General features: G+C 38.7%; 1 protein-coding gene across 5 annotated transcripts in view; it reads left to right on the plus strand.

Annotated features, from left to right (window-relative positions):
- Positions 1 to 15677, plus strand: part of WDFY3 (WD repeat and FYVE domain containing 3) — a 179852-nt gene that overhangs the window by 113759 nt on the left and 50416 nt on the right. For all 5 annotated transcript variants that reach the window (XM_075090410.1, XM_075090406.1, XM_075090408.1 and 2 more), the window contains 10 exons: positions 780 to 1011; positions 3888 to 4048; positions 5129 to 5240; positions 5648 to 5838; positions 7304 to 7456; positions 9916 to 9989; positions 10092 to 10253; positions 11658 to 11752; positions 13522 to 13642; positions 15092 to 15309. In XM_075090410.1, coding sequence (XP_074946511.1) covers positions 780 to 1011; positions 3888 to 4048; positions 5129 to 5240; positions 5648 to 5838; positions 7304 to 7456; positions 9916 to 9989; positions 10092 to 10253; positions 11658 to 11752; positions 13522 to 13642; positions 15092 to 15309 — 1519 coding nt within the window. The remainder of the gene's footprint in view (positions 1 to 779; positions 1012 to 3887; positions 4049 to 5128; positions 5241 to 5647; positions 5839 to 7303; positions 7457 to 9915; positions 9990 to 10091; positions 10254 to 11657; positions 11753 to 13521; positions 13643 to 15091; positions 15310 to 15677) is intronic.

The following is a 15677-nucleotide window of genomic DNA, read 5'->3' on the forward strand; positions in this document are numbered from 1 at the left end:
CTTAAGGGAGTAAACTAATCCTGGTGTGGGGTGCAAATTAGCTAGCGTTACTGTACTGCTATAGGTAAAACAATATTTTGACTTTCAAAGTTTACCTTTCAGTATTCCTTTTGCAGAAAGAGGATTATAGTAACCTTACTTGTTATGCTGCTAGCTGTAATACATGAGTATGTATCTAGTCATACATTAGTACATTCAATAGCTGGCAACAGAATTTTTACAAGGTTGATAGAAAATGCCTGCGAGATGTTACTGCCATTATATATAGGCCAGCATCGTCTCCATGTATTTGTTTTATTGCTATCTGAAAATCTTACTAAATTGAGTTCATCATGTTTGCACTTTTGCTTGAAACAGTAAAATTACCAAAGGCATATTTTCACCGGCTGAAGCAGGAGGAGAAAGAACACAAGGTTATGGCGCTGTCTTATTGCTTTTGCAGAAAATAATGACCATCATAAAGCACCATGTTTTTAGAAGCAAGATACACCTTTGTTCTTCAGTGTGTTTAAGCACAGAACTCTCATCCTCTCATCCTGTGTTTCCATATGCACCTTTATCTTTTGAAAGCCACTTAACTTCTGATCTTTGCATTTACCTTCTGGTTAATGTTTTCACTGACTTCTGATGTATGGTATCAGAATACCGTGCATTTCATAGCAATCATTTGGTATGTCCCCTGGTTTGCAAATGGCTTCCCCGAATTTCTGATCTGTCTACTTTCTTTTCACAGTACCCATGCTATGTCGATAACTTCACTGTGTTTTTCTCCCTTACAGCTTCACTATATTCATAGTAGTCCAAGTGGGTCTGGTTCTGCCAATCCACCTGTAGTCAGCACTGTTTATGCCTATATTGGCACACCACCTGCACAGCGCCAGCTCTCTTCATTAGTGTGGCGCTTAGGCCCTACACATTTCCTGGAGGAAGTTTTGCCTGCCCCAGGTGTTAGCACCATTTATGAGCTGGGACCAAATTACGTCGGAAGCTTTCAAGCAGTATACGTACCATGTAAGTACAGTTCAAATGGCAGCTGGTAACTTGGCCCAGGTGTAGTGGAATCTTTTGTGTGTGTATTGGCAGAGGAGGTGAGAAAGGAGAGTATGCAGTAGCAGAGAGGAAAAGCAAGCTGAAGAAGATTAGTAGCTGCTGTAAAAGAGGATGATAGAAATCCAAATTACTGTTTTAACTTCTGGTAGTTCTTGTACTGAGATATGCTAGAAATGCTCGTATTCCTCACTTTGATTTTAAACCAGTTAGAAATGCTTAAAGCTGCCATTATTCATACTCTATATTATATTTATCTGTAGAAAGTGAAATTGGAAAAGCATTTTAACTTGACAGTTTCTAGTGATAACACTCATTTGCAAATCTGCAATGTATTCTGTACTTCAAACACAGCTGTCTTGAAATGTCATTGTTTATAGGGCCTGAATAGGTCAACTGAGGGGGGAAAAAAATCACACAAAGAGGGATTGTGGTGCAGCAGATAGTCTTTAAGCATTCATTGCAAACAAATACGGGCAATTCTGTTACATTTTTAAAGTGTTCTTGCTTGAAATTGAGGTGAGTGCAACACAAGAATTTGATTAACCTTGTTAGAAATATGTGTCCGTAGCCCTGTTTTTAACTATTCAGACAACAGATTCTTGATTAGCTCTGGTAAGATGAACTGTCACGAGCGAAATTTTCCTCTTCTGTAGAGCTCCCTGTCTTTCTCTGTAGTTAGACTACCTCCTCGCTAACGTCATTATTACGTCAGAAGATGCTCATTGCTTTGCCTGGCTATCACATGGCTTTTCAGTAAAACAATAAAAATTGGGAGCATATCAAGTAATCTTATCCTTGCATTGTCTTCCCCCGTGAAGACCATAATGCTCGTCAGCTCTTCTGGAGAGAAACTGTCACCAGCTCAAGTAAGGAGTGATGAGAGTGGCAGGGAAACAAAAGCATGTACAAGGGAGTGAGCAGAGTCTTACTTCTCATGTTGACAGCTTTCCCTAGAGTAATGACAGACACGCACACACCACCACCACCACCCCCTCCCCAAATGTAGGTGATCCTCAGGCTGTGAAAGAACTAAGTATCATGAAAAAGAAGGTAGCTTTCTTTACCTATCTTGAGTGAAAAATTTTAGGGAATTGAATTTTGTCATCTACAGACCTGTCATGTACTTGCTTTTCTGACACCTAGACAAACCTGGCAAGCAACTCTGGATTTAAGTATCTGCTACTCAATTATAATGTCTCCTGGAAGGTATTTTGACTGGTGCTGTGCAAGTACCAAATTAGCCAATGGGAATTCCATGAATGTGAATTTGTTCATTCACTTCCGAGAATTAAAGATCTTCCTGCCTTTATGCTAAGACCATGTTCACCAGGAAGCCCACAGTAACTTAAAAGAATTCTTAATTTCTTAACATACTGACTTTTTCCAGTGTGGCAGTGTATTTCTCCTGCACAAGCTTTGCTCAGTTTGTTGTACTTCAGGAGTGGTCTGCTCCAAAACAAAGGGTGTGTTTCTACCTGGGGCTAAGCTTCTGTTGAGGTTATGTGCAGTGTGCCAAACCCTAAGGAGTTGGATAGGGGTGAGTGTGAAGCTCTGTATCTTGTCCTTTATCGTGGACTCTTTCCAAAACGCTTGTTCTTCCTTAGTGTAATGATTATTTGTGGGAATCCTGGAGAAGGGAAGAGCCCTTGCAGTCTTCTGCTGTTGTCCTTACAGGGAAATTGTGTCTGACTTGCCATTTGCCCATGCAGTCTTTCTTTTGGAAGCTTTGTCTCTGTCTTCAGTGAGGAAGATTGCCATCATCTGAGAGTTTGTCCTGTGTTTAAACAAATGAAAAACCTGATAACTCTTTAAGTCTTGGAAGGACCCCTCAGAGACCAGTTACTAGTTCAGGGGAAGGAATTCCTTCGTCTGTTCACTTAAGTGGAGGGATGTTCTCAGGGCATCCACATGAGCAGAGGATTCAATAAGGATTTCATTTATGGGGAAACCAAGACTTCTGAAACTCTCTCTTAAGTGAGACTTGACAGAGGCTTCACCCTGGTTCAAAAATATTATGTAAATGTCCAGCTTCTCGTTTGTTTCAGTGTTAGGTGAGGAGCCTTCATGCTTTTTTTACTTCCATTATTGGGTTTCGCTGGAGTTGCAAACACCTTTTGACCTGGAATGAAGATGCAGAAGTGAATCTCTTATGTTGAGCTTCCTCTAAGCGTTGTAGACAGCTGTTAGTTGTAGTGTTTGCAGTGCCTAACAAGAAACATCCACTTTCACAGCAGTGCATACGAAATATTAAAGATATGGTTATATATTCTCTTCAATGCCTGGCCCTTTTGGTCTTTATTCAGGCTTGTATGTCTTGTACCATTCCCTAAGGCAGTTTTCCTGCAAACCATTGTAAAAAGCCTGTTGTCCCAGGCAAAGACAGAGATGTACCAAATACTTCTCTGTTTTGTGATTACTTTGTTTTTCTTCAGGTGGGAAGGGAAGTGAATAGCCCTTAGGCTGTATGCAAATTGAATATAGGAGTAAGGTTGCCTTCTAAAAATTCAGATGAGGAAGCACCAATTCTTCTATTGCTTGACCAAGCCACAGGCTTCACAGTTGCCATTATGGATTAATATTGTAGACCTTCTTGAAAGGAGGTGTTTGCTGTGTGTTGCTCTTTTATCTTAAATGGCCGATGTATTCAACAACTCTTGTGCTATCAAGCTACCCTTCAGTACAGTGAGCAAGTATGCAAAGACAATATCAAACCTCAGCTATCTGTAAAACCTTTCTTCTATACCTATTCTGCAATGTAATTTACGTAAGATTTTACTCTTAAAACTGAAAAGAAAAACAGTGCTATTAATGAAACGAACTTTTATTTTGTCTTTAAGGTAAAGATACAAAGTCTGAAGGAATCAACCCATCTCCGGTATCCTTGGTACCGGAAGAAAAGGTCTCTTTTGGTCTCTATGCGTTGTCAGTTTCTTCGTTTACAGTGGCAAAAATAAGGAAAGTTTACAACAAGTTGGATAGTAAAGCTATTGCCAAACAGGTATGTTGGGAAATTAGTTGGTTAATGTGTACTACTTGTTTGGTCCTTTCTTTTAACTTCTTTCAAGGCAATTTGCGCAATGCAACCAGGAACAATAATGTACTCATCAGAAGAGCTGCCCATAATCACTTTCATGTTTTAAAAAAAGCAAAAAATAAAAAATTGAGGAAGACTGTACTCCAATATTTTGTTCGCATTTTTTAAATTACTCGTAGCTCTGTATCTTGGCATCTTTTGTGGAGGTATTTTGGATTTTTAATGTAGACAGCAGTTGTAATCCTGTTGAAAAACAGTTAAGATTATATCATTTAACAATATTTCTACTGTTGCAGATTATCAGCTTTGTTCGCTTAGTCCTTTGACTGTGATTCAGATTTGGAAACCAGAATATTGGTTTACATTTTTCTTCAAAGTACAGTAGAAGTCAGTGAATTATTTGTACAAAGGACCATCTATGAAGTAAGGCTGAGAGAGTTAGGGTCATTCAGCCTGAAGAAGAAGAGGCTCTGAGGAGACCTTAGTGCAGCCTTTAAATACATACAGGGGCTTATAAGAACAATAGAGACAGACTTGTTACCAGGGTGTGTAGTGACAGGACAAGGGGCAGGGGTTTTAAACGGAAAGAAGGTGGATTTAGATTGGCATAAGTATGAAACTTTTTACTATGAAAGTGGTGAGACACTGGAAGAGGTTGCCTAGGGAAGCTGTGGATGCCCCATCCCTGGAAGTCTTCAAGGTCAGGTTGGATGATACTCTGAGCAACCTAATTTAGTGCAAGATGTCCCCTGCCCACAGGAGGGGGATTAACTAGATCATCTTTAAAGGTCCCTTTCAACCCAAACCATTCTGTGATCCCGTAGAATTATTTTGAAAGTTAGATTCATCTTCCTTAAACTTTGGAGAGTGGAGGTTTCTCTTTACTTTAGAGAATGTCCTAACGACTCTAGCATAGTTCTGTTTTGTTATATGTTAGTCACTCTTTGTTACAGGAGCAGAACACACCAAGTTATATTCAGGCTTATGTAAAACAAACAAAGAAAACCAACTTTAGCCCTCTCTTTTCTTTCTTGTTTTGTTCAGCTGGCAATTTCTTCTCACGAAAATGCAACACCTGTGAAGCTGCTACATAACTCAGCAGGGCATTTGAATGGACCAGCACGCTCCATTGGTGCAGCTTTGATAGGATATTTAGGTGAGTTGAGTCCTTGAGAATTACTATGTTTAAACATGATTAATACTTGTGAATAAGATAAATCATATAATTGAACGTTAATGGTACATTGTTAAATTTATTTAATGTTTTTATATTTCAGGGTCGTACTATTATCTTTTTTCTTATTTGCCCACATGGGATGCTTGTTTCACTTTATATGAGTTATCATTATGAAAATATACTTAATTACTTTACCTTAGGTCATTAACTGTTTTCTAGTGCAATATTTCCTTCATCTTCTTTTCTGAGGTGTCATAGTTCTTCTACTAATACTCTTCAGAATTCAAGCAATGGTAGAATGCAAATTACTTGCATGTATTCACAATTATTTCCTACAAGAATTGGATTTGAGTTGATTTGAATTTATTTTCTCTGCCTATGCTCAGGAGTAAGAACATTTGTCCCCAAGCCTGTTGCCACTACACTGCAGTACATAGGTGGAGCTGCTGCAATTTTGGGGCTTGTAGCCATGGCATCAGATGTGGAAGGGTTGTATGCAGCTGTGAAGGCCTTGGTCTGTGTGGTAAAGAGCAATCCACTGGCCAGCAAAGAAATGGAAAGAATCAGAGGTTATCAGGTATGTAAGAAATGCCTTAAAACAGACCAGACTGATTGAATTTCACTGTCTGTCCTAGCATTTCCCATGGAAATTCCTTGCGTTGTGGCAACCTGGGTGTCTGCTCTTAAGTTTCCTGACCTCTTGACTAAGTATTAGCACAATGAGTTACTTAGGATGCCTTTTAAAGGAGAGGGTGGAAAGTTTTGCTAAGTTGTGCATGTTTAGCTGCTTTGTTGAAACCGACCCTTAATAGCACGTAGATGATTCTTTTCCTGCGACTGTGAATCCACCCCTGCAAGCTCAGAGCTGCTGCCTCCTTGATCTGCCAGCAAGAGAGGAGGGTAGGGGCACATGAAGAAAAATGAACAAGTGGACTACTAGAATCATCATTTTGAGGGGACTGCACAGACTGTGGTTAGTGATGCTCTTTGCTTTCAAGCTGAAGCTTCTTAATTCTCCATCAGGGTGAGGAAAGTGCGATCAGTCATGCAGAAGGATTGGTTGACTGGCTTGAAAAGATCTTCACATAACCAATGCATTTTACATTTCTCATGAAGACTGCTTTACTGAAGTTGAAAGTTTGTGCTGTGGTTTGGGTAGCGTATTTACAAACCTTGTAATGCTAATGGCTAGTGCAGTTACATCAGAACATATTATTTTGCAGACCTTGGCTTACTTTGACAAAACAAGTTTAGACGCTGTCCTCCTTGCACTATATGCAGTCAGTGGATCACGACATACATACTAGCCTACTTGTGTTGACCTCAGCAAATAGCAAGGTTTGAGAGAGAGTCCCAGAAATCTGTATTTCTTTAGTAATGTTTCAAGGAGGATGGTGAAGCTGAACAGGCCAGTATGTTGAGAGTTTAACAAGTCTGCATCAGAAGATGAGAAGTAGCAATAGTACATCTGGCAGTTTGTTCTTTCTTGACCAAGATTATAAGAAGTTAGAGCAGAAATGAGGACTGAAGGGACGACATCTACAGTCATGCCTAGGACAGCAAAGGGTAGTAAGAAGAAAGTCAGTCAGGCTTATTCAGATTTATGTTGTCATGGCTACTTCTCTTCAGTGCCAGAATACCTCTCATTTGTGCATGCAGTACTCTAGGGGTGCTCTGTTTAAGTCTGCTGCGTCCACAGTTGCTGTCCAGGAACACAACTATCTTAGAATGTATCATGTGCTGTCTTAAACTGTGGCTGATTACCAGAGAGCTGGGGTGTGTCTGTGCGTGCCTAATCCTCGGGACCTAGATACTGTCTGCAGTGTTGAACAAATGTCTTATGAGCTGGAGGGTGTCCTGGATGTGCCCCTTTTCTAATCAACCATAATGCTACTTTCAAGCTATGTCATCAAGAGCGTCAACTATCAGACATACTTTAAGGGTCTTCTCAAAAGGGACATTTCATCCCTGCTTATTTGCGCTTAGGCAACGTTGCTGTGTGTTCATAGGCAACTAATTCATTTTCTGTTTACTTGTTCAAGTTGTTGGCAATGCTGTTAAAGAAGAAACGATCCCTTCTGAACAGCCACATACTCCACCTGACCTTTTCCTTGGTGGGAACTGTCGATAGTGGGCACGAGACCTCCATTATTCCAAATTCTGCTGCCTTCCAGGATCTGCTCTGTGATTTTGAAGTACGTAAAGCTGCACAGAAAAGTGATGGTGATACTGGATAGTGATTAAGTCAGGTGCTGATAGCATACCTTAAATATTGGACCACAGCAAACTATGTTGTTATTCTGAGAACTTACTATTTCATATATAGTACAGTAAAGCAGGTGAGCGGCAAGATGATTGGTAACTTTTCCTGTTGAAATTGCTTGAATCACTGTAGAAACAATGAGTGGGTACCACAGATGTTTCTGCTTTTTGTTTTTCTGGAAGATAGGTTTTGTAGTTTTCTGTTCCCCAGCAATTTCTTTTAACCTGTGTGTTCTACTGCAGTACCTATATCAAGGCACGAAAAACATACTGAAAATAACAGTAGGAGGTAAACTTTCAACAGAGCATGTAGGATCACGTTATCATACATCTCCTGCAAATTTAATAGTAAGGAAGTTAAAATTCTGCTTGCATGACCGATGAAATATTTAAGTGTTGTGTTAAACTAAGGAAAGTAGAAAAGGTCAGAAGGAAATGCTAATGTAATAGAGTTGTATACAATGCGTAGAACTCATTTAGTGATGCTCCTTTGGCATTATCTGTACCTGATACAGACTGAGTGAGAGTGTTCTGACTCACATATACTAAAATAAGTAAATAAATAAATATACTACTGCTGCTACTGATCCAGCTATAAAATACTGTCTTAATAGTGCAAGTCTGTCTTGCAGAAATGGCTGTATGGAGTTATCCATTTCCTTTTGTTAGATGTCTGTTTGAGTATTTCAAAGCACTCCTGGAAACTCTATCTAAGGGTCTTGCCTGTGAAGAAACTCCTACTGCTTACTAGAACCTTTATTGTAATAAAATCAACTGGCCGTGTTAACTTCATTTTTTTGAGATCTTAAAGGTCTTCAATGCACCCAGCCAGCCCCCCCCTTGCCAAGATGAACAATACAATTTAATTATGGACAAAAAAAAAAGAGGAAATGAGAAGGGCAAACCTGAGCCTCTTTGGTTTTTAACCTTGGCGGGAATCTGATACAGAGGAAATTTGTCACCCACCAGTTTCCGTTTTTTATTTTTTCTTGAGGCATAATATTAAAACTCGAAATAAGTTTGTGCCGTGTCAGTACCAAAGAATTTATGTTTAATGTAACTAGTCATTCTTTAACAAACCTTTTAAATTACAATAACACTTCCTTTGCACTCACAAAATGAAACATAGACAATAGAAGTTACTACATCTACAAGAGGTAATATTTGTGGTAGAGGTCTTAAGGTAATTGAACTGTTTAGCAAGGAAGAGTGTGAATCATAGGCCAGCTCCTTTTACAATGAGGCATGAATTCTGGTGAAGAATACTCTTCTCTTTTTTTTTTTTTCTTTTTCTTTCTCCTCTCATCTTTCCCCCATAAAGGAACCAGCTGAGAAATTTCATCAATGGTGTATAGTCACTCAAACAGCAACTACTGTACAAAAGATCCAGTTTCATATTTAGTTTGTTTCTGTCTTTATTTTTCCCTGAAGACCAAGACAACTGGGGAACAAATACTTTTTTATCCTCTTAAGTATAATAGATCTGTGAGTCACTAAGAAAAAAACTTCACAAAAGCCTCAGGTCCCGTGTCGTCCGTCCGTGTCCGTCCCCCCCCCATTTATTTTTTTTCTGTATTCAGAAATCAGTGACCCAAACATTTCACTTAAATTGGATAAATTAGATGTTCTTCCTTTCATGGTAAACGGGGAAATGAAAAGGTGTGTTCTGATCATTTTAGACTATAAGATTAGAAGAAAAGCAAAAGCTAGAAAGCTTTTTATTTAAGCCAGCTTATACATGAAAGCACAAGTACTAATTATGCTTCGTTCAACAGCAAGTAAATTTTAAGATTTGCAGCTATAACTGTGAGCTTTCTGGCTTTTATATCTTTTATTATTTCTACTGATTGAACAATTAATATTTTTTTTGAGGATCTAAATTTAAAATGGTGTGTAGGAAATGCTGCATAAAGATTAAAAAAAAAAAAAATCAGGGAAGACCTTGAGTTCAATCTTGGCAGAAGATGGTAAGTTAATTTGCAAAGAGAAAATCTTCACTTTAGACAAAATTAACATGGCATTTCTCATCAGCCTTCTAAAACCCAGTAACTCCTTTGGAGTCATTGCACCATGTGTTTAAAGAGAAATTCCAGATACTATGTAACTTTTTTGTCTAGAACTCTTCCAGTTTTCAGCATGTTACACTAACAGAGAATACACTTCCTACCAATGTGTGTTTCTTCAGTCTTCACTAGTACATTTAATACTTATCTAAAGCGAAAGTATAAACAATTGAGGACCTTACGCTGAGCTTTTGAGCGCAATGGCCAGGTAAATAGTCATGTAAACAAACAGTTTTCCTCTCTTCAAGCCTTTCATAATCTTTGATATAATAATGTCAGTTTTTAAAGTGGATTTGCATACAAAATGTATTGTTTATACTCTATTTCAGGTCTGGCTTCACGCACCATATGAGCTTCATCTGTCATTATTTGAACACTTCATAGAACTTCTCACTGAGTCCAGGTATGAGCCAGTGCCAGCCTAGTAATGAGTCTTGCAGGGTTAGGTAATATGTAGACGATGCTCCAATTTTAAATTGCCATCTCCTTTCTTTCCTTCCTCCAGTGAAGCAGCAAAGAATGCTAAGTTAATGAGGGAATTCCAACTCATCCCAAGACTGCTCTTGACTCTTCGAGATATGTCTCTGTCCCAGCCTACTATTGCTGCGATTAGTAATGTGCTGAGCTTTCTGCTTCAAGGCTTCCCTAGCAGCTACGACTTGCTCAGGTAGCCCACACCTACAATAATTCTGGCTGTTGTGTTTTTATTATGTTGGTGATCTTGGTCAATGGTACATAACAGTAATACTGCTGTGGAGTAAGTAATGTGAAATGCTCATGTAGTAAATTTTTTCCTCTAAGAAGTAACTGATCTAGACATAGGCAATAATTTTTTTAATGCCTTGATTTGCGTATTAAATTCAGCTTGTACCTAAACAGGTATGACTGAATGATTAAACTGGCTTAATGTTCTGCAGGTGAAAAGCAAAGGTGCTGTATTGCAGCTCCCTTGTTCATGTGAAACACTGCGCACTTTTCTTAAATACTGTTGAGTATTACTTAAGATGGAGTATAATGATACTTCTGGTTAAAATGCAGCTTTGATTAGTTTCCCATGTGAAAGCTTTAGTTCAAGATTTTTTCTTAATCATTGCTGTGTAGAAAAATATTTAAGGCTGTTAGATATAGTACTATTAATTCTGACCGAAAGTTACAGAAATAATTGCAGTTCATACATACAGGAGTATTTGAAATGCTTTTAAATGAGTTCAACTCCTTGAAAATGGGATTTTTCTCATCTCCCATTTCATTATAATGGAAATGGATAAAATATTGCAGGACTTGGGGTTCTTTGCATGAGTGGTCATGTTTTCAGCTTCTCACTTTAAGTACAATTAAAGGTGTCAGTAGCATCAACCTGAGCATCTTATCTGTCTTTGTTTTAATTACACAGGACAAAAGATTATTCAAGAATAAAACTGTTGATTTTATGCTTAAATGGTTATGGAACAGATTGTAGAATGCCTGAGTGGTTTTTTTGGTCTCCTTCCTGGAAATAAAAATGAAAAATATTGTATAACTTGGGAAAAGTTATACTAGCTAGGGACCTTTTCAGGTTATTTCCAAAGGAAACAGGAATACATTGCATCTCCTTTCTTTGAGTAGCACATCATCATCTTGTCTTAATAAACCATGACTTTGTGTTACATCACCTCAAGTTATAGGCAGAAAAGTCATACCCAAGTCAAGTAATCTCTGGTTTTGATGTAATACTTGTTCGGGTGTAACGGTTTGAGAATAATGTTTTGTTCTCCTTTCTAACTTGTGGTGTTCCTTTTACTAGGACTTGGTGGTATCTCCGGGTTTCCTTTCCTGAATCCTAGGATTTTCATGGTCTATTACCTGCAGACTTGTCTGCAAAGATGCCATTAATTACTACACATTAATTTGGTTTGGGCTAGTAACTTTAGATGGAGACTGTTCTCCTCAATCCTCAGGTGTGATGAAGTTGACGGTTTTGGGTATCGCCCTCTCACTACTGTTAAAGTTTTATATTTAAGGTGAATTATTGATAGATGAGAGTGCACCTGTCCTATCAATGAATGATGGGTTTTTTTCTGCATACATCAAGGTATGGACAGTTCATCTCTTCCACTTTACCTACATTTGCAGTCTGTGAGAAGTTTGTAGTCATGGAAATAAACAATGAAGAAAAGCTTGACAGTGGTAAGTGATGGCATGGCTTAGAAGCAGTAGAAAAGAAATACTTAGTGATGTCTTCTGTGCTTAAATACTTAAAACGTAGAAATAGTGTCATTAGCAATATTGTAATTTTGTTATAACCTCACTGCTGGTTAGTTGTGGTACTTCAGTTTTCAGTATTGTGTGCAAAGCAGTGCAAAACCCATGTACTCTTGTTTTCCTTCACTTAACACTGTGTGGTTTTGTTTTGCTTCCTCCTATCACTTCTTCAAATCAGCTGTGCATCTCTCCTCCTTTGTGGGGAGAGAAGAAAGACCAAAATAGATTATGAGGTGCATGTTGTCTCCAGGTGTGGAAGAAGTGAAAGAATAAACTAAGACAATGTAGTAGTTGTTTGGTTGGTTTTCTTTAGGAAAAAAAATTGCTTTACTGTCCTTCAAGAATGATTATATTGAATTGTTTTGAGACCATTTCTGCTCTTGTTGTCCTAAAGGAAAAAGGCTTATGCAATTGTGGTTTTGATCAGTCTCCCTGAACAGAAACATTTTAGCCCCACAGGAGATGTCACCCAAATAACAAGAAGGGAGTTCCCAAAGGTCCTGTGTTTCTACATCTCTTGGGAATATATTGGTACGAAGGGACAAGTGAGAGAGAAGTGTTTCTGCTTTACAGTTAGCTTTATTAGTCTGGTTTTCCAAACAAAAGGTTTAGGCAGTCTGCACATTCATCATGCCACTGTGCATCTCCTGTTCCTTCTGAATACTTTTGCTTATTGTGGTCTCAAAGATTATTAAATTAGAGCTTTTTAGTGAAAAAGAGGGAGTGGGTATTGGAGAAAGAACCAGGTTGGTGTTCTCGTTAAAGGCCAGCCATGGTTTTTTCCCAGGCTAACCACAGCCTGAGCTGCTTTTTGCCTGCCTGGGGGACTGAAGAACCTTGGGGAAAAGTTCAGACTGTGGCAGGAATGGAGAGAGAAGCTTTTGAGACAAAGGACATGAGATTTTTAGGTTACTGGTCTTCACCAGTTCTGCTGTATTCCTGCCATAGAAGATGTTTTGTGTTTGTGTCTGTGACTTGTGCGGAAGAATCTTGGCCCAGAAAGTGTCGGCTTATCTGTCTTCATTTTTGCACATCACCTCAAGTTGCGATTTTCTTTTTTTTTTTTACATAATGTAAAAATGTAGTCCTCCTTTGACAGCATAAGCTACAATAAGAGGGATTCAGAAAATAATTGTAAAGCTAGTCCTGAGCTTGTTGGCTTGTTTTGCAGTGTCTTTCATCAGATGATGAGTTTGGGGATCTGTCAAAAGAAAAGGAAACTAATTTTTCTCCCCATTTCTAAGACTTGGAGGGAGTTGGGAAGTATCAGGTTTTTTTCTTTATATTCTTTCCCACCCCAATTGCATAATGCGAAACGTTTATCCAACTACCTTGTTGTGGGGCTGGGGGTGGTGAGGGGTTGAGTGTGTTCATGTTTGGTTTTGTGTCTCTAACTGCCAGGATTGACTAGCTTAGCTAATGTGGACCACCTCAGTTTTGATTATTGTCTGAGAAGCTGTGATTCCCTTTTATACATTCTTCAAACTGACCACACTCTGTGTGACGACAATGGGGCACCAAGTGTTTCTCAGCAGCGTACAGCAGGCTGCCTGCACTTCAGAATGATTTCCATGTGACATGAGTGCGATCCGGTTGTGTTGGCTTCTGTGTGGAATTTGTGAATAGCCTTTAAAATGTCCAGGTTCCAAAAGCCTAATTGTTCCCTTTTTTCTTCCCCCCCCTCCGATGTTTAGGAACAGAGGATGATTTTGGAGGACTTGTTTCAGCTAATCTTATTCTTCTGCGGAACAGGCTTTTAGATATCCTTCTGAAACTTTTATATACATCTAAAGAAAAGACGACTGTTAATTTGCAGTAAGTAAAAAAAAAAAAAACCTTAAGATAGAGAAAGTATGCTAGCAGAAATGGAATGCATGATTATGAAGCTGTATGCTGTCAGTTGTGGTAGCAAGAATGATAGTACTAGGCAGATGCTGATGTAACTAACATGTATCTCTCAGCTATTATTAACTGGTTTTTGGTTTGAATATTTTATTTAAAAAACGTTTAAGACCATGGTTGACAGCATTCATATAAACTTAGGCTTCAAGTTAGGAACAACAGAAGTAAATATCAGCAAGAGAGGAAAATATGTAGTAGATCTGGCGGGAGGTTGTTTGCCTTTTATTATTACTTCAGGGAAGAAAAATAGCTTTTGTAAAACTGTTAATATTAAAACTTAGAGGATCAGAAGTGGGAGCAAGTGTGGATGTCTGCCTACTTCGATTTTTTAAGTTTTGTTATCTTGGAGTTAACATAATGGCTTTTTCATAGCCATTTTGTTATCTCCTTAGTCATAATAGCTCTCTTGGACAGCCAGTTCTTTAACCCTCTGCTCTCCTTGTGTACTTCTTGGTGCTGTTTTCTCATAACCTCATGCATGTCTATAAAGAAAATAAAATTTGTCAAAAGAGAAAACTTGTATTTTTAAAGCGGGAGAGTCAGCTTCCCATTTGGTTAAGATCAAATGGCTTCAGTAGGGATTATTGTTAGGACCATTGGCCCTAAAATGCCCCTTACTTCCTTAAAATTGCACGTGAGGAAGCACTAGAGTCGTGTGATGAGTTGGAGAAGAGACTTTGAAACACTGTCAAGTTAAACCTTGACAAAATACAACTTTCAAGCAACTGCCCAGTAGGCTGTATCGAGTCTTTTGGAGGCATTTTGTGGATGTGTGGCATATGTAGATTATGTAGTGTTTGACATACAACCTGAATCAGTTTGAGCTTTTCAGCAGTACTCCTTTTAAAAAGAAAAAAAAGACACCATATGCTTTCAAATATTCTGAAGCAACTCTTCTGTTGATTAAAAATAATAAAAACCAGAACAAAACAACCTTCATTTTTTAATACGAGTATATTAAAAAGGCTTGTGAAAACTCTCATACCTATGTACGGCTCAACAAAAAGTATTTGGAAATTATAACTTGTGGACAAATGTTTCTGGTTCAGCATTCCACGTTTGTTATCAAAAGCAGCAATTAGAGAAATCTCAAGCAATGGGATAGTCCCGGGACCTGTGTTTAGTCTTCCCTTTCTGCTAAACAAAGGCGCTGTAAGTGTTCCATTTAACAAGATTTGGTGAGCAACATTCCTTGTTGTGTAGCAAATCTACCTAAGAATTCAGTTAACTCTCTGATAGATCTGAATTTTCTCTCATCTTGAAGTTTGCCCTGTAGTGGAGGAAACTGATTTTTGCCATCTAGTAGGAAATGAAATGCTGTAAAAAGTGACTTCTTGGTTTTTTTCCCCTCTCTTTAATTAGGGCTTGTGAAGAACTGGTCAAGACACTGGGTTTTGATTGGATTATGATGTTTATGGAAGAACATCTGCATTCCACCACGGTCACAGCAGCCATGCGAATACTTGTGGTCCTGTTGAGTAATCAGTCCATCCTTATGAAATTTAAGGAGGGTCTCAGTGGTGGAGGCTGGCTTGATCAGACAGATTCTGTCTTGACCAATAAGATTGGTACTGTGCTAGGTATGACACCTCAGCCCCCTCATGACTGAAGGATTGCATGGGAGCGTGTGTGCGTATGTGTTGAGACAGAGGTTATTGTATGAATACTGTCTGGCAGATGCATCCTTTCTGTTACCATTGTTTGTACTGCAATCAGATGCCTCTGCACTTCATTTTTCTTACAACTAAGAGTTAGATTCCCTAGGCAATAGGGAGCAGCTTTATGAAACTGCCCTTCAGTTGACATTATACAGATTTCAATGTAGTTCAGTATAACCGTATCACATGCACGAAGCCTGTGTAGCTAATCAGTTTTTTCTGTTATCATCATGGTGAGGTTAAGTATGTCCCGTGGGCTGGCACATCTCAGCTAGATGCAAAGGTAGCAT

This window comes from Phalacrocorax aristotelis, chromosome 4, assembly GCF_949628215.1.
Source record: "Phalacrocorax aristotelis chromosome 4, bGulAri2.1, whole genome shotgun sequence".
NCBI classification, from domain to species: domain Eukaryota; kingdom Metazoa; phylum Chordata; class Aves; order Suliformes; family Phalacrocoracidae; genus Phalacrocorax; species Phalacrocorax aristotelis.